We start from the raw sequence: 25,824 nt of genomic DNA on the forward strand, positions 1-25,824 counted from the left end.
TCCAACTTGTAGTCACAACGACCCGTGGTTTTGACCCTCGGACTTTGACCTCAACTTCCGGACGAGCCATCTTAGGCCTTTGACCATCAATCCTGGACTGCACCAACCACAGGAACTGAACTCCAGTACTAGAGTTCTGGACTTGTCTTGATCTCCAGTCCCAGGATTCGCCACCCTGGACTGTCGCTCCGCCTGCCCACACAGATCTCCAATCTCGGGTTACACCAACCTGAAAGGCTCATCCTCAGGACCTGCCAACCCCGGGCATCGACCATGGATATCATCTGCAGTGCTTTCCAACCCATCTCAGTCCATGGGGATTGCTGGCCTTCAGCCGCAGAGGGCTCTGACCTGGACTTTGGCCTCAACTCTAGCCTGTCCCTAAGCTCTAACCTGACCACCACACTGTCCCCAAAACCAGCCCAACAAACCTAAAAAAAAACAATTAAATCAGAGTCACAACTTTGACAGTCATCACAGCTCTGTGCCATCTTGACCAATTTTCGTCGCAGTTAATAGCCATGCACTCGGTTACCTTGGTCTCAAGCTCTGGAATTTCTTCCCCAAAACACTCTTTCCTCATCAAGATAATTCCTCAAAATCAGACTGAGCTTTTGGTGACCTGTTTCTGTATGCAGTGCATAGTCCAATTTAGTCTGCTAACACCCTGAAAACTGCTTGGAATAGTGTCATCAAGTAAAACATGTTTTATTGAGGAAGTTGTTATTAATTTACTACGTAGTGGGTTCATTAAAGTATAAACTAAATTTTTCTTCTCTCTCAGCCTGTGGTTGTTTTTTCATTTCTGATCAACTTGTTAGCCTGGCACTAATTGCGAAGAAACAACTCAGGAGATTATGCCAAAACAAACAGATAGGAACAGCAAAACTAATTAGCTTAACACAAAACCTGACACCACCCATATTCAAATTCTGCTCACGAGCTATCATGTCTCACTCACACATCTAACTGTGCACTATAAGCTATTATACAAACAAAACAATTTTGTTACTTCACACAGTTTGAATGCAAACTCTTCCTGCACAATCCACAATGCTCTCCCACTTTATTCTGAAGGTGCACATTCATAATTTGGTCTACAGTTCCACAAGTACCAGCTGTCGTCTGAAATTCACCTTCATAGTGTTGGTAATTAGTGAAATGGCAGTATTTCAATCAGCAATTCCACAATGGGAAACCTTAACAACTAGACTTGAATGTTTTCAAAACCTAGGAAGTAAGTACATGGCTGATTACAAAAACTGTCCTATGGTTACAGCCACAGCATCTCAAAATCCAAATTCTGGTTCCCAAAGATTACCCTTTCAAAACACATTCCTTAATCTCAACGATATAGCTGTGACACCTGAAAATGTGTGTGAAGTGTCAGTGCAGGGATAGCAGCATAACTTTGGTAAATCCAAATGCAAGAATGCCTTAAGTAATCAAGTTGACAGTACTCTTTTCATTCTTTTTCAGAATCTGGACGTGGTCAGCAAGGCCAGCATTGAGCTGTCAAAAGTTCAAAGTTCAACATTATTATCAATGTATGTATATTATACACAACATTGAGAGTCATCTTCTTGCAAGCATCCTCAAAACCATGAAACACAGTACAACTCATTAAATGTGCGCGCGCACACACACACACACACACACCCATCCCTATTTTGGAAAAAGAGGACAAATCATGCGAATGGTTTAGAAGAAGTAAATAAAAGCATATGGAACATGAACTGCAGAATCCTGAAAGTGAGTCCCCAGCTGCAGAGTCCTTTCAGCACTGCAGCAAGGGAAGCCCATCGAAGAGCACTATGCTTGCAGGCCAACAACTGCTCCCGAACCTGCCAGTGTGGGGTGCAGGACTCCTGCACCTCCCGCCCGATGGTAGTAGTGAGAAGAGAAGGAGACCAGTCAAACACAGGTAGATGGCACTGAACACCTGCTCGTTTTCCACTCTCCCCCTCAACAATTTTAATCTTGCTTGATTCTTTCATCGGCGCACAGTAATAGAGCTGACCACAGATTCATTTTCCACCATCAGGCCTCGACGCAGCATGCAGCCCCAGTGATGACCACCGTGGCCATACCTGCACCCTCGAGAATCTAGTTCACTGAATCCCCCAGAAGATCGCAACTATTTATTCCCTTACATAGATGCTGCAAAGTTCCACCAGCTTTGTGTGTTTTGCTCAAGATTTCTAGTATCTGCACAATATCTTGTGTTAATAATCTATCTGGCAATATGACAACATATTTTTATTACTTTCATTTTTATTTATTTAGAGATACAGTGCAGAACAGGCCATTCCATTAGCCAACTAGCCACACAACCCAACAACCCACCTATTTAACTCTAGCCTAATGACGATGATAAATCTCAGGACAATTTATAGTGACCAATATGTGGGCAGTGGGAGGAAAAACATGTGGTTCACAGGGAGAACATACAAACTCCTTACAGACATGCCATAATTTAACTCCAAACTCTGGAACCCCCCAAGCTGTAACAGCACTGCACAAGCCACTATGCTACTGTGACACCCCATATGATATCTGACATTATGTGATAACGATGATAGTTATTGAATGCTAGGGGTAGATGACTAGACTTCGTTATTACAGACCACCACGGCCTGCCACTCTGGTGCCACTTTAACAACCTGTGCCTGAATCTGGTCTCACTCTTCACACATGTGGGCATTGGCGGCTGTAACAAATATTCTGAAAGCAGCAGCAAATATCCCCACATTTGATCTGAAGATGGGATGGCTATTGATGAAGCTGCTGAAGATGGCAGGACCTAGCACATTAAGGAATTCCAGCAGGGCTTGGGATGCTTGAACTCAAGTGCAGCCATTTTTCCATGTGCAAGGCTTAACTCTAGCCATTGAAGTGTTTTCCTCCAGGTGCACATTATCTTCACTTTTACTGGGGAACATCAAAATCACTTTTGGCCAGTGATCAGGACTGTGATAATGTGTGGAATTGAATGGTCCTGGTGAAACCATCGTTGGTGAATATATTCTAGTAGCCACTTTATTAGCCATCTCCTGTACTTAATAAAGTGGCGACTGAGTGTATGTTCGTAGCCTTCTGCTACTGTAGTCCATCCACTTCAAGGTTCACAGTGTTGTACACTCAGTGATCTCTTCTGCACAGCACTGTTGTGACACGTGGTTATTTGAGCTACTGTCACCTTCCTGTCAGCTTGAACCAGTCTGGCCATTCTCCTCTGACCTCTCTCATTAACACGGCATTTTCACCCACAGAACTACTGCTCACCTGATGCTGTTTTGAGATTTTTGTTTCCTGTATGATTCTTTGTAAACTTTAGAGACAGTTGTGCATGAAAATCCCAGGAGACTATCATTTTCTGAGATACTCAAGCCACCCCATCTGGCACCATCAACCAGATCATGGTCAAAGTCACTTGTATCACATTTCTTCCCCATTCTGGTGTTTGGTCTGTACAACAACTGGACCTCTTGACCACACCTGCCTTCTCCCATATGATTGGCTGATTAGATATTTGTATTAATGAGCAGGCACACACGTGTACCTAATAAAGTGTCTATTTCATAGGCTTGTCAACCACACCTTCCATTACATTGTTGATGGCTAAGACTAGACTGGCCAATAGTTAACTGGATTGGAGTTGTCCTACTTCTGTGAACAGAATAACTGGGCAATTTTCCATATTTCAGGTAGGTGCCAGGGTTGGAACTATACCGGATTCTTGGCTAGTGCTCCTGCTGGTTTTGGAGTACAGTCTTAAGTACTACAAGCTCAGATAGTCCTTGAGGCCACACACTCTGCTTTATCTGGAGATGTCTCATGAGATGAATCAACTTGGGTTCTGTTATGGTGGAGATCTCAGGAGGAAGCAGAAAGGGATCATCCACCATGCAATACTGGCTGCACCTAGTAAATGCTTCATCCTTGCCTTCAACACACAGCGACCTGCTGGGCCTTGCTATCCACAGATGGAGACGAGATACTCATGTTCAACACTTACGTGTTAGGTCTCCTCTCCTTTGACTAACCAGTTCTAACTAGATATCTTAATGTTTCTATACCAGGGCAAGCTGCTTCAATACTCTTCCTCATGATTGAAATACACATGAAATGCATGATAGAAGCCCCAAGGGATCATTTTTTCCACAGATTTTCCATTCAAGTGACTAGATATTCTCTAGCAGAGTTCCTTGGTTATATCCTTAGGCATGTGATCCTCGAGTGACATTACATACCAATTCAGGAACTCAAGGTTCCAATCCTGATGCAATGTTTAATATTCCATTTTACTTGAAATAATTGTCATCTCACAGTAATGGCATTGTCTGAGGGATGAGCTTTGCCAGCTGCCTCCCAATTCAGAAATTCACTCTGGGCCTATAGTTTTGCTCTGGCTGTTTAGAAACATAGAAACAAAATAAAACCTACAGCACAATACAGGCCCTTCAGCCCACGATGCTATGTGGAACATGTGCTTATTTTAGAAATTGCCTAGGGTTACCCACAGCCCTCTATTTTTCTAAGCTCCATGTACCTATCCAGGAGTCTCTCAAAGGACCCTATCATATCCGCCTCCACCACCGTCACTGGCAGCCCATTCCACGCACTCACCACCCTCTGCGTAAAATACTTACCCCGGACATCTCTTCTGTACCTACTTCCAAACACCTTAAAACTGTGCCCTCTCATGCTAGCCATTTCAGCCCTGGGAAAAAGCCTCTGACTATCTGCACCATCAATGCCTCTCATCATCTTACACATTTCTATCAGGTCACCTCTCATCCTCCGTCGCTCCAACGAGAAAAGGAAACGTTCATTCAACCTATCTCATAGGGCATGCTCCCCAATCCAGGCAACATCTTTGTAAATCTTCTCTGCACCCTTTCTATGGTTTCCACATCCTTCCTGTAGTGAGGTGACCAGAACTGAGCACAGTACTCCAAGTGGGGTTTGACCAGGGTCCTATAAAGCTGTAACATTACCTCTCGGCTCTTAAACTCAGTCTCACAATTGATGAAAGCCAATGCACCGTATGCCTTCTTAACCACAGAGTCAACCTATGCAGCAGCTTTGAGCGTCCTATGGACTTGGACCCCAAGATCCCTCTGATCCTCCACACTGCCAACAGTCTTACCATTAATACTATATTCTGCCATCATATTTGGCCTACCAAAATGAACCACCTCACACTTATCTGGGTTGAACTCCATCTGCCTCTTCTCAGCCCAGTTTTGCATCCTATTGATGTCCTGTTGTAACCTCTGACAGCCTTCCACACTATCCACAACACCCCCAACCTTTGTTTCTTGGTATTTTATCCTAAGTTCCATTTTGCAACTCTGGAGCAAATAGACATGAGTACTTTTGCAGCCCAGGAAGTAAATTTAAAGCTGGAAAAAAATCTCTCTCTAATACGCAGGGGATATAAAATACAGATCTTCCTAAATTATTGTGGGGAGATATAAAAAGCACATTTTACATGATATTCTGCCAGGAGCTTGAGGTGAAAGGAAAAAGAAAAAGTGGGACAGGGCTTATCTGGTGCAAAAAAAAACTACTGATTAAAGTGGTCATCTATGACCTGGACTTGGACCATTCTGCTGACCAGCAGAAAGTAAAATGTGGAAAATAATCTTTTACCTTCTCTGGGTAAAAAGAAAATGACAATCCAGTGAATAAGTAACATCTGGTTGTAATGAATCACTAAGTTCACTTACACACACACAAAATGAAAATTATTGCTTTCCCTCTGTTATTTTGTAACGTGTCAAGGTGATTTGCTGTGTAACACACATAGGTGATTTTTCCCAAACATTGATGCATGCTGTTCTTTATTTTTAATCTGTTAGTGCAGATTTTACATTTACTTAAAGCACCTCAATGTTTCTGTTACTAAATTAGCCAAGGAGACCAAATACAGTTTTTCCAACTATTACTTAAAAACCATTTTAATGCTTATCATAGCATTGCTTCCTGTCATTATGAACTATGTGGTTTGAAGTCTGCATAATGGCTAATCTGGGCCCTCAAGATGACTCTCTTGCCAACAAAATTCAAAAGGAAAACCTCAAGAGGCAAATGCAAATCATCTTTTGAAAGAAAAACCCAATCGTGCATCACAAGCAAGATGGCAGGCTCCCTAATGTGAAAATAATGCCTATTATTCAGCTATGTTTCCTCAGCTGCCAAACCAATCCCCATGGGACCAATAATTTGCAGGCTGTAAGAAATAAAGGAAGCATGTCTGAAAAACAGACCTGAAGCCCATGACAACTCATTTATCCTCACCAGCCTAAACTCAAGCATAATGTGGTTAATGCACGAATAACCTCACAGTGTTGATAAATAACTCGGTGTGCTGTGCATTTAAACAATTAGATAGTCATTAAGCACCAAATAATATTATATGATAATTCCATGCTACACCTGGTGCAAATTATGACATTTTAATTCACCTACACACTCATTATGATACACTTTATGCATGTGTGGCTAACTGCATCTTAATGAAAGAAACATAATAGGGGAAAGAACAAAGTATGTTCAAGCGTTAAAAAAAGATGTAATTTTCATAGATGACCTCTGTACACATGAGGAGAGTAATTAGCAGGGTACGAAACAAGCTAAGGATTTCTACTGCCTCATCAAGGCCACATTACGGTATGATGAACAGAATTTAAGAGTGGCAATTGTAAAATGTCATGGACAATTTGTTATAAAGGCACAAAACTAAAGAGCTCAAACAACTGCAAATTAAGGTGCTTCCTCAATAAAAGTAGAAATATGTTAATTTCTATTACTTTCTGAAAAGGCAATAAGCTATCCATTTTGGACATAAAAATGATTTATATCACATCTAAAGCTACCTGTTTTCTAGACACAAAATGCACATTTCAGGTGTGCCAATCTAGCAGAATATGAGCTCCAGGCAGGATGCACACAGGTCCCATGCCTTGCTTGAATGTTACCAGCACTCTCTGGTGTTGAGCAGTAGCTGATATAATTAGTGGAATGGAGGAAGATGGAAAATAAATAGATGTAATTAAAGAAACAAGGAATGCTTAAAATAGATGATAATGGAGATGGTTGGCAGTAGTAGGCTGCCCTGCTCCACCACCTGCTCAACTCCCATCTCCTCACCTTCATTAACGTTTTCAAGTATCACTCCAAAGCACAAATCGAGGAGATTGAGAGCAGGGGGAGAGGACTCTATCCAGTGCAGCAACAGCCCCTCAAAGTTTAAATTCCAACTAAGTTCTAAGGCATCAATACCTGTCCTTTATTACAAGGTCAGACATCGAGTTGCTGGCAAACTTAGACAAAACGCAACCTAAGACATAATAGCACAGAGTGTCCAGTCCTTTCAACCTGGTATCCTATTCATCAAGATTATGACTGATCCTCGGTGTCAGTGCCATTTTCCTGAACTATTCCCACATCCTGCAGGTTCCTATATATCTAGAAAAATGTTAATACAGTCGGCCCTCCGTATCCGCAGATTCAACCAACCACAGATCGAAAGTATTCAAAGAAAATTCCAGGAAGTTCCAAAAAGCAAAACTTGAATTTGCCGCGCACCGAGCACTACGCTGAATCCATGCGAATGAAGTGATATGTAGGCATTCCCTGCTGTAGCCTCCCGCCATTTCACAGATCCTCAGCCTCTCTCCAGCACTCGTTGTTTGAGCGTTGTTCGCCTCGCGTCTCGTTCGTTCGCTACTTGTGTTGTGAGCAAGAGGAAGGAGTTTAAGGCTAGAAAGGGATGGCTGGCTAGCTATGTAAAGTGCTACAGCCTCAAGAACTTAAAGATCACGGGAGAGTCGGGATCGGCTGATGCGAGGCAGCATCAGCGCTCCCAGAAGAGCTACGATGGTTGCGTCTGTACTGAACATGTACAGACTTTTTTTTCTTGTCATTATTCCCTAAACAATACAGTATAACTATTTACATAGCATTTATATTGTATTAGGTATTATAAGTAATCTAGAGATGATTTAAAGTATACGGAAGGATGTGCGTAGGTTATATACAAATACTACACCACTTTATAGAAGGGACTTGAGCATCCGCGGATTTTGGTATCCGCGGTGGGCCCTGGAACCAATCCCCCATGGATACCGAGGGACAACTGTATCCGTTTTGAATCTTGAAGTCTCACACCATCAGGTTCAGCAGATACATCCCTTCAACAATTTGATTTTTGAATCAATTGGCAAAATCCAAATCACAATTTATCAACACTTTGCACCAAAATGGATTTTGTACTTTTTTTGTTCTTTGTTATTTCTTGTATAAGTTGTGTATAATTTATATGCTTAATTTATGTTGTTCATGGGAGTGCTGCATGTGTGATGCAAGGAAGGTTCTCGTTGCACCTGGGCATACAGGTACTTGTGCATATGACTTTGACTTTAAATGAACTTTACAACAAACTCCACGGTCCTTCGGGATAGAGAATTTCAAGATTCACTTTCCTCTGACTGAAGTAGTAAGTGTCAATTCAGTCTTCAACTTCCCACCCTCTGTACTTGAACTGCCTTCTATTGTAGAAAATTCTACAGGGCCACCACCCTCTGGGTGAAGAAATTTCTTCTAATAGAGTATGTGTTCTAAGTATGTGTGCTCTATAACCTGACACCATGATTCTGGTTCTGGACTCTCCAGCCAATGAAAAGGTTCTATCTGCATCAAATCTATTTTAAAATTTCAACAAGTCCCTCCTACTCTAAACATCAGTAAATCGAAACATTCCTGACTCAGTCTCTCCTTGTTCTTCATTCTCTTCATCCCAGCAATCAGTCCAATGAATCTTCTTTGTACTTCCTCCATATCCAGAACATTCTTCCTCAGATAATCTTAGGTGAATTATACTGCAGAAGACCATTCAGCCCTTTGTGTTTGTGCAAGATCTCTATTGGGGCAACACAGTAATTCAAGGATCCCCAGCCTCTTCTCCAGAGCCTTTCAAATTTTCCACATTGTATTTTATTCACTTCCCTTTTGAGGGTCACAATAGAACCAGTCTTTAGCAATCTTTGGGCACCGCATTCCAGATTCTAACCATATACAGCAGGAATGTTTTCCCTCATGCTACTAATTTTATTTTCATCTACTTTATACCTGAGACCTCTATGAATGTAACCAAGGCTGCACAACATGGGCTCAACAAGACCTTGTGCAATGATGATAAGATATCCCTGCCACTGTACTGTAAAATGAAGGACAGCATGTTGTTTACCTTCCTAACTACTTGCTGCACCATAACATTAGCTTTCACCCACAAGTGTACAAGGGTTTCCATTCTCCAAGCACCCTCTTCCTTACCTATTATCATTCATATATCAATGCCTTTCTAGAACTAGAGTGAATGGCCCTACATTTATCCTTTTTCAGTTGCATCTACCATGCATTTTCCCAGTTACCCAACTTATCTAAACCCCAATGCAGCATTTTTGCAACTCTTTACAGCTCACAGCACTACCCAGCATCCAATTTTGTATCATCCGCAATTTATCCAGGTCTTTGAAAATAGTTGGGGTTCTAACACTGATCCCAATGGAACCCAACATCACTGCCTGCCACCTTAAAAAAATGATCCATTTACTGAAACTGCTTCCTGCCTGTGAATGGATTCTAAATCCATGCTCATTCTCAATCCCATGTGCTGTAATTTTATACACTAACCTCATATGAGAGATATTATCAAAAGTATTCAAAGTGACTTAAATTGCCACATCCGCTGTTCTAAACTTGAGAGAATATTCAATGCCTTCTCACACAACAGATAGACCATCTCTGGAACCACGTCTATTGAAACCGTTGGACGTCTTTTATGGTAAAAGCAAAAGAGAGGGCATACAAGGAAGCCAGAGCTGGTGGGAAGATAGTGGGTTGGGGAGCTTTAAAAAACTTGCAGAAGGAAACTAAGAAGGTCATTCAGAAGGAAAAGATGAATTATGAGAGGAAGCTGGCAATTGATATCAAAGAAGATATTAAAAGCTTTTTTAAGTATATAAAGGGTAAAAGAGAGTCGAGGGTAGATATAGGACCAATACAAAATGACACTGGAGATATTGTAATGAGAGATGCAGAGATAGCAGAGGAACCGAATGTGAATTTTGCATCAGTCTTCACAGGGGAAGGCGTCTGCCGTATACCAGACATTCAAGAGTGTCAGGGAAGTGTAGTATGTGCAGTGAAAATTACGACTGAGAAGGTGCTCAGGAAGCTTAATGGTCTGAGGGTGGATAAATCTCTTGGACCTGATGGAATGCTCCCTCAGGTTCTGAAGGAAGTAGCTGGAGAGTGTGTGGAGGCATTAACAATGATCTTTCAAGAATCGATAAATTCTGGCATCGTACTGGATGACTGAAGAATTGCAAATGTTACTCCGCTATTTAAGAAGGGTGGAAGGCAGCAGAAAGGCAACTATAGACCTGTTAGGCTGACATTAATGATTGGGAAATTGTTGGAATCGATTGTTTGGGATGAGATTACGGAGTACCTGGAAGCAGATGACAAGATAGGCCAAAGCCAGCATGGTTTCCTGAAAGGAAAACCATGCCTGACTAACCTACTGCAATTCTTTGAGGAAATTGAAAGCAGGGTAGACAACGGAGATGCAGTAAACATGGTGTACTTGGATTTTCAGAAAGTCTTTGACAAGGTGCCGCACATGAGACTCATTAGCAAGATAAGAGCCCATGGAATTACAGGGGAGTTACTAGCATGGGTGGAGCATTGGCTGATCGGCAAAAACGGAGAATGGGAAGAAAGGGATCCTATTCTGGCTGGCTGCCAGTTACCAGTGGAGTTCCACAGGGGTCGGAGTTGGGACCGCTGATTTTTACGATGTATATCAATGATTTGGACTATGGTATTAATGGATTTGTGGCTAAATTTGTCAATGATACAAAGATAGGAGGAGGAGCAGGTAATGTTGAGGACACAGAGAGCCTGCAGGGAGACTTAGATAGTTTAGGGGAATGGGCAAAGAAATGGCAAATGAAATACAATGTTGGAAAGTGTATGGTCATGCACTTTAGTGGAAGAAATAAAAGGGAAGACTATTATTTAGATGGGGAGAGAATTCAAAACGCAGAGATGCAAAGGGACTTGGGAGCCCTTGTGCAAAATACCCTAAAGGTTAACCTCCAGGTTGAGTGGGTTGTGAAGAAGACAAATGCAATGTAGCCATTCATTTCTAGAAGTACAGAATATAGACTATAAAAGCAGGGATGCAATGTTGAGGCTCTATAAGGCACTCGTGAGACCATGGAGTATTGTGTGCAGCTTTGGGTTCCTTATTTTAGAAAGGATATACTGACATTGGAGAGGATTCAGAGAAGATTCGCGAGAATGATTCCAGGAATGAATGAGGAACGTCTGGCAGCTCTTGGTCTGTATTCCCTGGAGTTCAGGAGAATGAGGGGGGTTCTCATAGAAACACTCTGAATGTTAAAAAGCCTGAACAGATTAGATATGGCAAAGTTATTTCCCATGGTAGGGGATTCTAGGACAAGAGGGCATGACTTCAGGATTGAAGGACATCCATTTAGAACAGAGATGCGGAGAAATTATTTTAGTCAGAGGGTGGTAAATCTGTGGTTTTTGTTGCCACATGCGGCTGTGGAGGCCAAGTCATTGGGTATATTTAAGGCAGAGATAGACAGGTTCTTGATTAGGCAGGGCATCAAAGGGTATGGAGAGAAGGCAGGGGAGTGGGGATGACTGGAAGAATTGGACCAGCCCATGATTGAATGGCGGAGCAGACTCGATGGGCCAAATGGCCTACTTCTGCTCCTATATCTTATGACATTATGGTACGTACAGTTGAAGTCAGAAGTTTACATACGCCTTAACAAAATACATTTAAGCTCTGTTTTTCACAATTCTTGACATTTAATCCTAGAAAGCATTCCCTGTCTTAGATCAGTTAGGATCACTATTTTATTTTAAGAATGTGAAATGTTAGAATAATAGTAGAGAGAATTATTTTTTTCATCACTTTCCCAGTGGGTCAGAAGTTTACATACACTTTGTTAGTATTTGGTAGCATTGCCTTTAAATTGTTTAACTTGGGTCAAACATTTTGGGTAGCCTTCCACAAGGTTCTCACAGTAAGTTGCTGGAATTTTGTTCCATTCCTCCAGACAGAACTGGTGTAACTGAGTCAGGTTTGTAGGACTCCTTGTTCGCACACGCTTTTTCAGTTCTGCCCACGAATTTTCTAACGGATTGAGGTCAGGGCTTTGTGATGGCCACTCCAATACCTTGACTTTGTTGTCCTTAAGCAATTTTGCCACAACTTTGGAGGTATGCTTGGGGTCATTGTTCATTTTGAAGACCCACTTGCGACCGAGCTTTAACTTCCTGGCTGATGCCTTGAGATGTTGCTTCAATATATCCACATCATTTTCCTTCCTCATGATGCCATCTATTTTGTTAAGTGCACCAGACCGGCCTGCAGCAAAGCACCCCCACAACATGATGCTGCCACCCCCATGTTTCATGGTTGGGATGGTGTTCTTCGGCTTGCAAGCCTCACCCTTTTTCCTCCAAACGTAACGATGATCATTATGGCCAAACAGTTCAATCTTTGTTTCATCAGACCAGAGGACATTTCTCCAAAAAGTAAGATCTTTGTCCCCACATGCACTTGCAAACTGTAGTCTGGCATTTTTATGGCGGTTTTGGAGCAGTGGCTCCTTCCTTGCTGAGCAGCCTTTCAGGTTATGTCGGTATAGGACTCGTTTTACTGTGGATATAGATACTTGTCTACCTGTTTCCTCCAGCATCTTTACAAGGTCCTTTGCTGTTGTTCTGGGATTGGTTTGCACTTTTCGCGCCAAATTACGTTCATCTCTAGGAGACAAAATAAGTCTCCTTCCTGAGCGGTATGACAGCTGCGTGGTCCCATGTTGTTTATACTTGAGTACGATTGTTTGTACAGATGAACGTGGTAACTTCAGGCGTTTGGAAATTGCTTCCAAGGATGAACCAGACTTGACATCATTTTCTGACCTCAATTTGATAGAAAATTTGTGGGCAGAACTGAAAAAGCATGTGCGAGCAAGGAGGCCGACAAACATGACTCAGTTGCAACAGTTCTGTCTGGAGGAATGGAACAAAATTCCAGCAACTTACTGTGAGAAGCTTGTGGACGAATACCCAAGACGTTTGACCCAAGTTAAACAAATTAAAGGCAATGCTACCAAATACTAACAAAGTGTATGTAAACTGCTGACCCACTAGGAAAGTGATGAAAGAAACAATTCTCTCTACTATTATTCTAACATTTCACATTCTTAAAATAAAATAGTGATCCTAACTGACGTAATACAGGGAATGTTTTCTAGGATTAAATGTCAGGAATTCTGAAAAACTGAGTTTACATGTATTTGGTTAAGGTGTATGTAAACTTCTGACTTCAACTGTACATCCAAAACAGCACGTAGCACTCCAGGTGTTCCCTCAGTAAAGCCTTAAAAAAAAAAATGGTCTTTTATACTTAATTCTCCTATGAACATAACCTTTGCCTTCCTAATCATTTACTGCCTATATATGTTGGCTAATGAATCTAATGAATCTCTCACCGTTTAAAAATGCTCTGCTTTTCTGTTTGATGTGCCAAGTGGATTACCTTTCATTTTTTCCACATTATATTTTCTGCATTTCCTCTTTCATCTATTCAGCTTACCTAAATCCCCACCACATCTAAAAGTGAAGAAGTCCACAGTGCAAATACCAAGATCTGGTGAGGTAATGCGGTCATGTGGCAGATAATGACCATGAGCAGCATGAGACTGTCGAAGTACTTCTCTTTAATATTCAATTAATTTTCCACAATCACTATTCAGTCACTGAAATTAGTGCAATTGGACCTGTCACACAAGTGCTGAAGCTCATTATGTAGCTCACAGGCCGTGTATTCTGTACTGACTGGCTCACTTCTAGACTCCGAAAAGTCCTCACCAACACACACCAGGTAAAATCAAGTGACACAAGCTCAGTTTGCTGAGAGCAACACCAAGGAGCTTGATTGTACTCAAAGCAAAATATCACACTTTGTTTGGCATGTCATCTGCTCCCTTCACTATCAGTAAACAGCAAAAGTGCATGCCAGCTAAAAGACACACCCAGCACTTCTTGGCAGTAACTCTCAAACCTAGGACATGCAATACTTAAGATAAAGCAGCAAGAACATTGGAAATCCATGATGTCCAGGATACCTTCACAATTTTAACTTGCATGCATAATTTTCAAGGACTCTTCATCTCATGTTCTCAATATTTATAGCTTATTTATTTCTTTTCATATTTGCATAGTTTGCGTCTTTTGTACATTGGTTGAATGCCCAGGTTGGTGCGGTCTTTCATTGATTCAATTATGGTTATTATTCTATTATGGATTATTAGTATGCCCACAAGAAAATGAATGCCAGGGATGTATATGGTGGCATATATGTACTTTGACAATAAATGGTAGAGAGGGAGAAAGCTGTTCTTAAGATGTTAAGTGCGGTTCTTCGAGCTCCTGTACCTCATTCACAATGGTAGTAATGAGTAGAAAACATGTCCCAGAAGGGTCATTAAAACCTAGATGTCAAGACTCATTGCCCAAGAGGGATACTTGGCACTAATGAGCTGGACAAAAGGAAATGTACCCTTGACACACTGGAGGTGTGGCCACATGAGCTCTGATGAAAACCATGATAAGGGACCTTCCCTGAGAAGGCTGTAACTGTGTGCATTGAGGTAATTGAGAAACAGCCTTCTTGAGGTGCCACCTCTTGAAGATGTTCTCAAAGATCTGAAGAGTTTGCTCCTGATAGATGCTGACCAAGTCTATAAACCTCTGTGCCTCTTTTCATCTAATACATTCGAGCTTCCATACCAAGTGATGTTGGAACCAGTCAGGTTGCTCTCTGTTATACATCTGTAGAAATTTGCAAGAGTGTTTGGTGGCGTAACAAATCTAAAAATCCTAATGAAGTGTAACCACTGATGTGCCTTCTTCATGACTGCCTCAGCGTGTTAGGCCAAAGGCAGATCCTCAGCCAGTGTAATATAAAGGTACTGTGGGGCACTTAACATTTGCAGCCTCCAGGTCTCATCTCTGCTCTTGAAATGAAATTAGTGGAGCTCAGTCTCACAACTCGCCGAAGCATGAAAACTTTAGATAACCTCCATACCATGCAGGAAGCTAAAGCACAGCACTTTAGATGCTCTTGAATAGAAGTGTAGCTGGACTTTGATAAAGTCGTCATGTCACCTGCAAAAGTGATGCCTCCCAGCTCCTCACAACCATGAGAGAATTTGGAAATGGGCTCTTCCAAATAGCGTCAGCAAATCAGGAAAATTGCCTCGATGCACACAATTACAGCCTTCTCAAGAAATGGTCCCTTATCATGGTTTTCATCAGAGCTCATGTGGCCACACCTCCAGGGTATCAAGGGTACATTTCCTTTTGTCCAGCTCATTTGTGCCAAGTACCTCTCTTGTGCAATGAGTCTTGGCATCTAGGTTTTCTACCCTCATGGTATCAGTGCTAACCAGATGGAAGCATCTTGTTCATCCGTCTCCTGCTCTTCCGTTCCTGGCAGTTGATCTGGGGTTGAGAATTGCCAATACATTTCTAAGATCTTCTGAGGCAGAGTCACTGCAGAGATACATTCACCATGTAGATAGTACAGACAAGACTACTGGTAAGGAATGGACAAAAGAGATAGTGCATGTCCAGAAAACATCAGCCCAAGTTGTCTCAATAACCATGCAGAGAACCCTCTCCTCTAATCTGAAAGAGGCATTTGAGCCCAAAAGGACACCCACCTCCTGCCTGATACACCAGCTGGTTGTTCCTTGCAGCTTCAAGAAGCTACTATTGTTAACATAGCAGAGCTCTTACCATGATATGTTGTGTGAAGTCGTGATACTATTTATTGCGTCGCTCCATATTACTTTGGAAATTGTTGTAAGTGGAGAGCTCAGCTGTCACTTTTGGGAGATTTGGTGTATCAAAGCAAATTTCCATTCGTGTATCATGAAGAACATTCTGTCTGGTTGCATCACAGTCTGGTATGAAGCCCCAAATGCACAGGATGACTAGAGGCCACCGAGGGTTGCAGTTCCATCATGGAACAACCTTCCCCGCCATCAAGGGCATCTTCAGGAAGTGGTGCCTCTAAAAGGCAACATCCATCACTAAAGACCCTCATCATCTGTGATACGCCTTCTTCTCATTCCTCCTGTCAAGGAGGAGGTATAGAAGTCTGAAGACCTACATTGAGTGATCCAGATACAACCTTTTGCCCTCTGTCATAACATTTCTGAATAGTCCATGGACACTATCTCATTATTCTTTTTTGCACAATTTTTTTGTAATTTACAAACTTTTATGTCTTGCACTGTACTGTTACTGCAGAATAATGAATTTCCATCATGTAAGACAGTAATATTTAAATTATTTTTATTGCCTCCAACATCTCCTTGATCCTTGGGGGGTGTCTGGTATACACTATGGACAACATTTACTTGGGACACACAAGGCAGTAAGGCAATGAGTATGCTCTGTCTTGTCTTGTGCCTTTATGTTAGTTATAGTAGCCATTAAGTTTGGCAGAATTAGTTGGATAATATTAAGAATGTCTCTTTAGCAATGGATGCTGCAAATAATTGTAGTAGAGCTTAGGGTGGAAGTTGCATAGAATTTAACCAAGTAGTGTCAGAACCTGTGCAATTTCCATTATATAGCAGAAACTAAAAGTGCTTACATTGATGGACTAGGTTTAAATAATATGGCAAAATGGTTTAACGTAATGCACCATGCTGCCCTGACTTGCCTATCAACTTAACAGCTAGTGTGCAGCATCCACAGTTGACCCTGATCAATGGAGGCCATCAAGATGCACTATGCATGTTAATGTTTTTAAACAAAAAAGGTTAATGAATTTCTAGGTTGGTTAGTTGCGTTCAGTTGTTGAAGCTTATACACATTATAAAATGAATCAGCAGTCTCAAACAGTGCTAATTCTTTTTCAAGTGGCTATATGGTGACAAAAAGCGTAAGGAAATTATTCCGCACAACACAACGTACAGACAACTTCAAAAACTATTTTAATACAACTGTGGAATAGCTTTCCATTTTTGTCTTCAAATCAATATTTGCTGCAAGAGTCTTCAAGACGCCAAAACATGCCTGTTTTTTTTATAATCCCATAGTTCAAGTTTCACTAATCAGCAAAATATACGCCTACCACAACCAAAATACAGGTTAACTAGTGACAAGGTACTTGAATTTGCAATTACGCACATATGGGGAAAAGTCAGAACTGCTATCCTATTTTGCCAGCAGATTAAACCTCTAGGAACTGACCCCTAATAAACTAAAATGTTTTTGGTTAAATATTTACAAAAGTATTGCTCAAAGTGCTAAAGTAGTGAAGTAACACTAATTATACAAACTTACAAAAAAGCCGTTTCAGAGTAATAGCCATTGAGAACAGCCAATTTGGTTCTTGTACATTTTACAAGAATGTAATTAGTTGCTAAATTTAAATAGAATTGTTACGTGGGAACCAATGCTCATCGAAATTGTTACAACCTAGTCATGAGTTTACACATCTTGCCAAATATCAATTGAAATTATACCAATTACAGGAAGAACAACCACCAGTATAAGCAGTATGAAGTGATTATTTCCTCCCAGTAACTTCCTTGCTGATTAGGAGAACAAATGATCATGCGATGACCAGATAACTTGAGGTAGTAAAATCTAATATAGTTCAGAAATCAGAGATACAAAGTACAGAAAATGAACAAATACAGGTTTCCCCCGCTATCCGAAGGTAGAGCGTTCCTATGAAACGGTTTGTAAGCCAGAATGTCGTAAAGTGAATAAGCAATTACCATTTATTTATATGGGAAAAATTTTTGAGCGTTCCCAGACCCAAATAATAACCTACAAAATCATGCCAATTAACACATAAAACCTAAAATAACAGTAACATATAGTAAAAGCAGGAATGATATGATAAGTACACAGCCTATATAAAGTAAAAATACTTTTCTGCAGCACTGTCTAGCGCAGCAAAAATCTCACGGAAGCGCTCTCAGCAGAAGCACTCTCTCCAGTAACCTTTAAGCTATGAAGCTGCCAAATCATACCAAATAACACATAAAAATACACAGCCTATATAAAGTAGAAATAATGTATGTACAGTGTAGTTTCACTTACCGGAATCGGGAAGACTCCAATAAATTGCAGTTTCGTCACAGTTAAACACTTGCTTATACGAATAACCACCTGACGCAATCGGCAATCGCCTCTGATCTGGGCCAACATTTAATTAGCTTGTTTATTTCAGCTTTTTTCTTGTGCTGGGTGCGTTCCAACTACCGCTGCACCACTGCATGCTTCGCGGCAATGTATTGGTCCACGGCCCGGAGGTTGGAGACCACTGCTTAAACTACGAAGCTGCCCTCGCCTCAGAAACCGATCAAACCACCCATGACTACCTTCAAGTTCCGCTTTCGCAACACTTTCATCACTATCGTCCAGTGCTTTCTGTTGCAGCTTATTAAAAGGACTGACTAATTTCTCCTTAAGTATAAGAAAGCTTAATGGAACACCACGCTTTATACACCCATCAATCCACTCAGGCAATAGACTTTCCATTTTATCCATTATTGGATGCCGACTAAGAGAGACCACTTTGCTATGAGCAGAACCAACAGTAACATCGGCAGCTTTCAAAATTTTTTCTCTCTGCGTATAAATAGTGCGAATGGTGGACGCAGGCAAGTTCAACGCGCGGACAATGTCCATAATCATTCACCACGATTGAAACGCTTAATTATGTCTAGTTTTACGCTAAGTGTAACACCCTTATGAGCTCTTTTAAGCTTTTCCAATACCTTAGAACTCATCTTGCTAACGGATGCACAAAATAAATCGAGATAAAGCACGTGTTTAAGCAATGCCGGCTAGAATGCAGTTCCGGGGGAGGAGCTTGGCTGTTCGGGCACGCGCTGCCTTTTTTATTAACAGTGAAAACACCTTCTGTTCGTGAAAACAGGCAACTAATGTAGGTCTTTCGTAACAGCGAGGTGTCATAAAGCGAGCGTTCGAAAAACGGGGGCCACCTGTATCCCTCAGTTATCTACTTAGCTCCAGAGTAAAATATATAATTATAGAAATAGTATTAATTATTTCGTGGCCAGGGAGAATACAGGTAAATATCAGTGCAATTGACTTCTGAATCCAACCATGCTGTTAGAAATGAAAAAAATTCTCACTGGAATAGGTCTGCTGAAAAAGTAGCAAGTGTTGTAGGAAGTAAGTAGGGTTTAAAAATTTCAACTAATTTAAGATTTACTAATTTCACTGAATATAATGTTTTTAAACCTTCATTTGAAAATAAATATTTTGTCTAACTAACTCCTCAGTTTAAATATGAAAAGATAGTGGAAGTGGGATGTTTGTTAGTACTTACTGTGCCTGGGTCCCTCTCTGTTTCCACAGTAATCACAAAATGCATAGATATGGTGGTTCAGATACAAAGGCAAAAAAAGAAACAAAGAAAAAAGAAATTAGAACGCAAGCAGACAGATGCTTTCACAACAGTTTTTATTCTTTCATTTCATTGCACATTACTAATACATTTTCTTTTAAAAGTTCCACTTGTACTTTTAACATAATTAGGTATAACAGTTCTTTGCATACAACCCCTGGCCTCAGAACCACTGACAGAATAAATTACTGCTGGGTTATTAAATTAAAATGGCAACAAGAGAATTATTTGACAAGTGCAATTCTTATTCATTAAATTATATGGATTCACAGCACATTGATTCTTAATACAAGATCTTTTTAATATATAAAGAAAAAACTGTTGAATTTAACAGAGCAAAATTATGTGACATGATTACAAACTGGAAACCCAGCAACATCAAGTACTTTTTCCCTTGCTCCATACATATTTCAAAAAGATAAGTAGTATGAATGGTTTTCATTGCCCATCAAAATCATTTTGGTTATCAGTAGTAGTAAAAATGCAGTGAGCAATAGGAAGATGAATAAACTTCAGTAAGAAAATTAAAAGCTCCCATCTACTTCTTGCCTGTGCAACAATCCACTAAACAAGGTTAGCTGAACTGAAGAAAATTAAACAGTAGGGCCCATTAAAGCTCAAACCAATTCTATTTAGGCTCAAAACAGTTTTTCTTTTAACATTAAAAATATCCACAGTTATAGATATATAGGACCTGTCCAACTTAATATCACTATGTGATTAGTGCTTTTAATGTTTCTGGAAATTATTATTTTTTTTAAATCTGCATTATAAAAGAAGAGGACTAAGAAATGGAGTGAAATAAAGTTGAAGTTGGTACTTGTTTCACTTTAGGTTAATGGAGAGAGCAATTATTTCATTTGGTCCATGGCGCAAATCGTGCTTTCCCTCTACCATTTCAGCATCCCTTCATCTTTAATTAACATTAAAGCAATGATATTCTTATGATACAAATTGCTCTGGTACCATTACTCCATCTGCAATGATTGTATAAAAGTTGAAAGCATAACTGAAAATTCTCAAAAATTTTGGTATTTTGTTTTAAAATTGGGGCTATCCATGAGACAAAAGAGAAGGAATAGGGTTACGAGGATGCAGGGTTTTAGGTATTTGGCTGTGCTGAAAATACTGTTTACAATCAAGTGCCAAACCTTCTGCAGGAATGGTGTGTTGTATACATGGACCAAAACTTTTGGCTATTTTTAAAATCAGACACATGGATTGTACACACACCAAATAACACATGCAGCCTACTTAAGTTTGTCTCTTAATTATTTTGGATCTAGGTGGTAAAGAAAACTGTGACCTAATTCGCATATCTGAGATTTGTTCAAAATATTTTGATTAAAGAAAACTTGTATCTAGCATTGAAGACAAAAGAAAACAAAAAAAAAAATAATTGTGCCTGTTGATCATATTATCCATTAAATCAAATATTAATGATTACCTAGTAACTTTCAACTATTAAGATTGTAGCCAATTAATAAAACAAAACTGTTGACAAAATGCTAAACCAAATTTGATTATAATTTTTGAAGCCACTGTGCATTATTTTAGTTAATTCTTTAATCCAATTTTTAAAATATCTCATTGGTTATGTAACTGTTAAAGCTTCCTTAAAAACAAAGAAACAAAAGTATATTGCACTTCAACTTGCCAAGTTCACTTTTCAAAATATAGTTAATAGGTTCTGGAAAGTTTGCATAGATACGTAGTGAAAAAGATGCACTATAACTTGCCATATTCTCAGGAGGATACATTTATGCATCATGTTGATTTAAGTTGTAATATTTGAACCTTATACCTCAAGAGAAGCAAGGCAGTCTGGTAGCAAAAGACTACTTAGGACAAGTGAGAAAGGGGCTAATTAATTCTGTATTATTTTTGAGGAATAATTCTCATACAAAATTTAGAGAAAAAGATCAGAATCATAACCCACCATCTGCATTTAGAATGTGCACAGACATTTATTAAACAAATGAACAGGAATTATGTCACATTATTTTGATGCTGTTAGCAAGGATTATACTTCCCATCATAACACACATAAAATGCTGGAGGAATTCAACAGGTCAGGCAGCATGTATGGAGAGGAAAAAACAGTCAATGTTTTGGGTCTTCATTGGGACTGGAAAATAAAGGGGTAGAACTCAGAAGCCCTGCTGAGTTCCTCGAGCATTGTATGTGTGTCACTCTGGATGTCCAGCATCTACAGAATCCCTTGTGTTTATACTTCCCATCACCAGGACCTGTGACCAACGGGGCAGGGCAGGACCATAGGTTACAAATGAGGATCAATAGTCATCTGCAATCCACAGCTCCAATCAAAAGCCTTTCACTTAAGGCAAAGGTTCTACATATAAGCTAACAAGATATTTGGATTAAGACAGCTGAAATCACTTCAAAAAAATGTTTAAAGATTGTTTAAGACCCGTTTTAAATTTGTAACTTTAACAGTGTGTAAGCAAATTGGACACATAAAGGGGAAGAAAAAAATCTGGCTGCTTATGCAGACATCAGTGCAATTGACTCCTGAACCCAATTAGAAATGAAAAAGTTCTCACTGGAGTAGGTCTGCTGAACAAATAGCAAATGATGCAGGAAGTAAACAGGATTTTTAAAAAATCAACTGGTTTAAAATTTATTAATTTCATTGATATATATTAATTTGACTCAAGGATGGCATAAAAGCAAGCAAACTCGTGTTATTTCTATAAAGATCATACACAATTAATTGTTGCTACATTATTTGTCAAAACATGCTCTCCCCAGGTAAAACAGTTTTTAAACGAAGTTGTCCTATGTAATAATGTGCTGAGGGGATTGGCGCACGTCCATTCTATATCACTTCATTTGCTATAGTATCAAATTTGCAAGTGGATTTGGGTCTTTGTCTAGCCATTCAGCACTTCAGACACATTTAGAAGTGCTCAGTAGCAACCAGCAACCAAGAAACTTGAGATCAGTCTACAGACTGTAAACATTACAAATTAATTCCCATGAATGCTGTGGAATGCAATCCTCTTGGCCCATGTAATTACAACATTAGCTGCATTAAAGTGGGATGGCACTCATTATATTAAAAGCCAAGTTTAGAGCATGGCCCAACAGTACATCTTTAACTTCAAATTCCCACTTAGTTATGGATTTTACACCCAATGCTTTTAATGGGTACAATACACCTATTTAAAAGTTACGCTGCCTATTTTAATAGGCAGTTAACAGAGTAGATGCATGGTCATAATATATCACAGAAAACTATATAAAAACTTTTCAGAAAATAATAGGCTCATAGTTTTACTAAGCCAACGTTGAAAGTGATTGTTTGGGCAATTGCTTCATTACATTTTTTTTTGCATCATTTCGTATTGAGTTTGAAAACTGTACAAACCGTGACAGAACTGATATCTACAAAACATCTTTAATCAGGCCTGCCTTGCTTCTCACCTCTATGGTGGTCCGATTCATGATGCTTCTTATCATCTTTCATTGAAAGGTGGGATTGTCCACCCAAAGCACTTGATAAAGCCAGCAGGCCTGCACTGCTACCAAGTGAGGGGATCGATGGAGGCTGAAGTCCTGAAGGATGAGGGGTGAGAGGCACTGGAGGTCCATGACCATGAGAGAGATGCTGAGCCTGAAGTTGCTGTTGCTGTCCATATTAACGTCGCCATGAGTTCGCCAATAAGATAAAAAGAAAACAAAATGTTGTTATTTCAGAAAGAAATTCCTATGCAAAGTTTATCAACAAATGTGGAGTGGAAAAAGGGTGACAGAAAGTAGAAATTTTATCTCCTTCACTTCACTGTATATGCAGATCAATGGAAAGCAATTGTGATAGAATTGACTGGCAGCCTCTTTGAAGCTATTGCATATTGCTTGCAAAGTCTTTAAAAGTCTCCTTAGTATGAAATGAAATTGCACATGATTTAGTAATTGCAACCTTTTAAATAAAGTTCAATTCTTTTCACTTCTAGAGTCAGAAGGCTAAACTAATTTCAGTCATCTTGCTCTGCTTACAAACTCCAATAGACTCTTCCTTTCAGTGATTTTCCAGAACAGAATTCCAACCAAAGGAAGTGGGGTTTGTAGGGGGGGGGGGGGGGTCCTGGTAAAACTGGTGGATGGGAAAAGGGTTTCAACAACAGTAGGAGTAGTGTGGTGGAACAATGAGACTAGAGTAAGTGTCAGGGCAGCACGGCAGTATCGCAGTTAGTGTAATGTTATTACACCACCAATGACCCAGGTTCAATTACACTGCTGCCCGCAAGGAGTTCTTAGGTTCTCCCTTTGACCGCAGGTACTCCGGTTCCACTCTATATTGAAAGATGTATGTGTCTGTAGGTAACTGGCCACGTGGTGTAATTGGGTGGAACCGGCTCATTGGGCTGGAAGTGCCTGTTACTACTTTTAATTAGAGATACAGCACAGTAAGTATGAAGTGTGGTGTAGACAGAACAGGAGATGGAATTAGATAGGGCTGGATATTCAAAGGGTGGGAAGGACTGGATTTCTATTTATTTCATTCTTGGGATATATGGTCATCGTCTTTCCTGAATTATCTCACAAAATGAATGGCTTACCAGGCTGACCTTTAATGGTCTTGAATGATATGCAGATGAGATTGGGAAATAATGGGTAATATTCTGATTTGGGTAATGTCCTGATCAATAGTGGGAAGTGACAGCTGGCATTGCAGTGTGGGAGTCGAGGCAGTAGCAGAGAAAGCAGAGGCCACGGAAACCATTAATTGCCCTGCTTTATTTAACCTAAGCAATACAGGCACAAGTTTGGTCTGCTTTAAGTGCTGCAGTATCGCGCCAGTCAGTTGGTGCGACCATCGCTGATTGAAATGTCCCTACTGTACAAGCTGGAGGTCCACACATTACCAGTAACGAGAAGCTGCCAACAAGAGTACTCACAGTCATGTTACCACTGCAAACGTCATTGCCAGCAGAGTTTGAATAGGGTGAAAAGAAACAAGTTGCAAAAGTCCATTAATACCTACAGCCAGCTCTCCTACTCAGGCCCGATCACAATTGAACCAAAATAAGCTGTGATCATAAAACTGATAGACATCACTATCATATTCATTTATTTTAAATTCCATGTACTCCACTTACTTATTCTGAAAATGTGTCAACTTAAACATTTTTCCTATTTTTGTGGGGACAAATTTAAATCAAAATGATTGAATCAAACTTAGGAACAAATGTTTAGATCCCATTTACTGACTTAAGACCACTAAATCACTGTGTTAGTTTATAGGATTGGTCAGTAAATACAGCTCAGCTCACATATAAACTATGAAAGCATAGCCCATAATATAACAATTATGCTACACTAAATACAAATGATCCAACAGATCCATTTTTTTAGTCATTAAAAAACATAATTTGTTTATTAAAATCTTCTTGCGGGGCACAGCGATTTACTGATAATATCCAACTTGGTTCCAAATTTGAAAGGGCATGCCTGTGTTATACAGCTTTAAAATGGGAGGACTAATAGCTATATCTATACAGTGGACAGCTATTGACTATAGAAGTTAATAGACCAGCTGAATTCAGATATGATACAAGAAACTTAGTTACTTATGACTTCTGGCTGCAAGGCCTTGCTGATATTTTTAAGTGGATGAAGATATTTAATTGAATTTTGCATACAAGATTTAACAAAGACATTATGGCTTCATTCATCAAGTATACATATAAAGTTACCTTATTGAAACTGAACTTGAGAATCAAACTCAGTTTTTCCACTTAACCTCCTAAAACCTCTGTCCTTAATACCATCATTCCAAATAAACTGATTCTTAAGCTCTGGAACCTGGGCCTTAGCACTCAGATCTGCAGCTGGATCTTCAACTTCCTCACAGACAGGACCCAGGCTGTAAAAATAGGGGAAAAGCTCTCCTCTACAATCACTCTGAGCACCGGTGCCCCACAAGGCTGTGTACTCAGCCCCCTGCTGTACTCACTGTACACCCATGATTGTGTAGCCAAGTTTCCACTGAACTCAATATATAAGTTTGCTGATGACACAACAATTGTAGGCCATATCTTGAGTAATGATGAGTTTGAGTACAGAGAGGAAATTAAGAACCTGGTGGCATGGTGCGAAGACAATAACCTATCCCTCAACGTCAGCAAGACGAAGGAATTGGTTGTTGACTTCAGAAGGAGTAGCGGACCACACGAAACAATTTACATCGGTGGTGCGCAAGTGGAACAGGT

The 25,824-nt window shown here is 40.1% G+C and overlaps 1 protein-coding gene across 2 annotated transcripts in view; it reads right to left on the reverse strand.

Annotated features, from left to right (window-relative positions):
* LOC140211628 (transducin-like enhancer protein 1) overlaps positions 1–25,824 on the reverse strand; it is a 118,790-nt gene that overhangs the window by 41,581 nt on the left and 51,385 nt on the right. For both annotated transcript variants that reach the window (XM_072281573.1, XM_072281574.1), the window contains 2 exons: positions 23,036–23,240; positions 19,511–19,527 (listed from right to left, as the gene is read on the reverse strand). In XM_072281573.1, coding sequence (XP_072137674.1) covers positions 19,511–19,527; positions 23,036–23,240 — 222 coding nt within the window. The remainder of the gene's footprint in view (positions 1–19,510; positions 19,528–23,035; positions 23,241–25,824) is intronic.

The sequence above is a fragment of the Mobula birostris genome, chromosome 17 (assembly GCF_030028105.1).
Source record: "Mobula birostris isolate sMobBir1 chromosome 17, sMobBir1.hap1, whole genome shotgun sequence".
NCBI lineage: Eukaryota > Metazoa > Chordata > Chondrichthyes > Myliobatiformes > Myliobatidae > Mobula > Mobula birostris.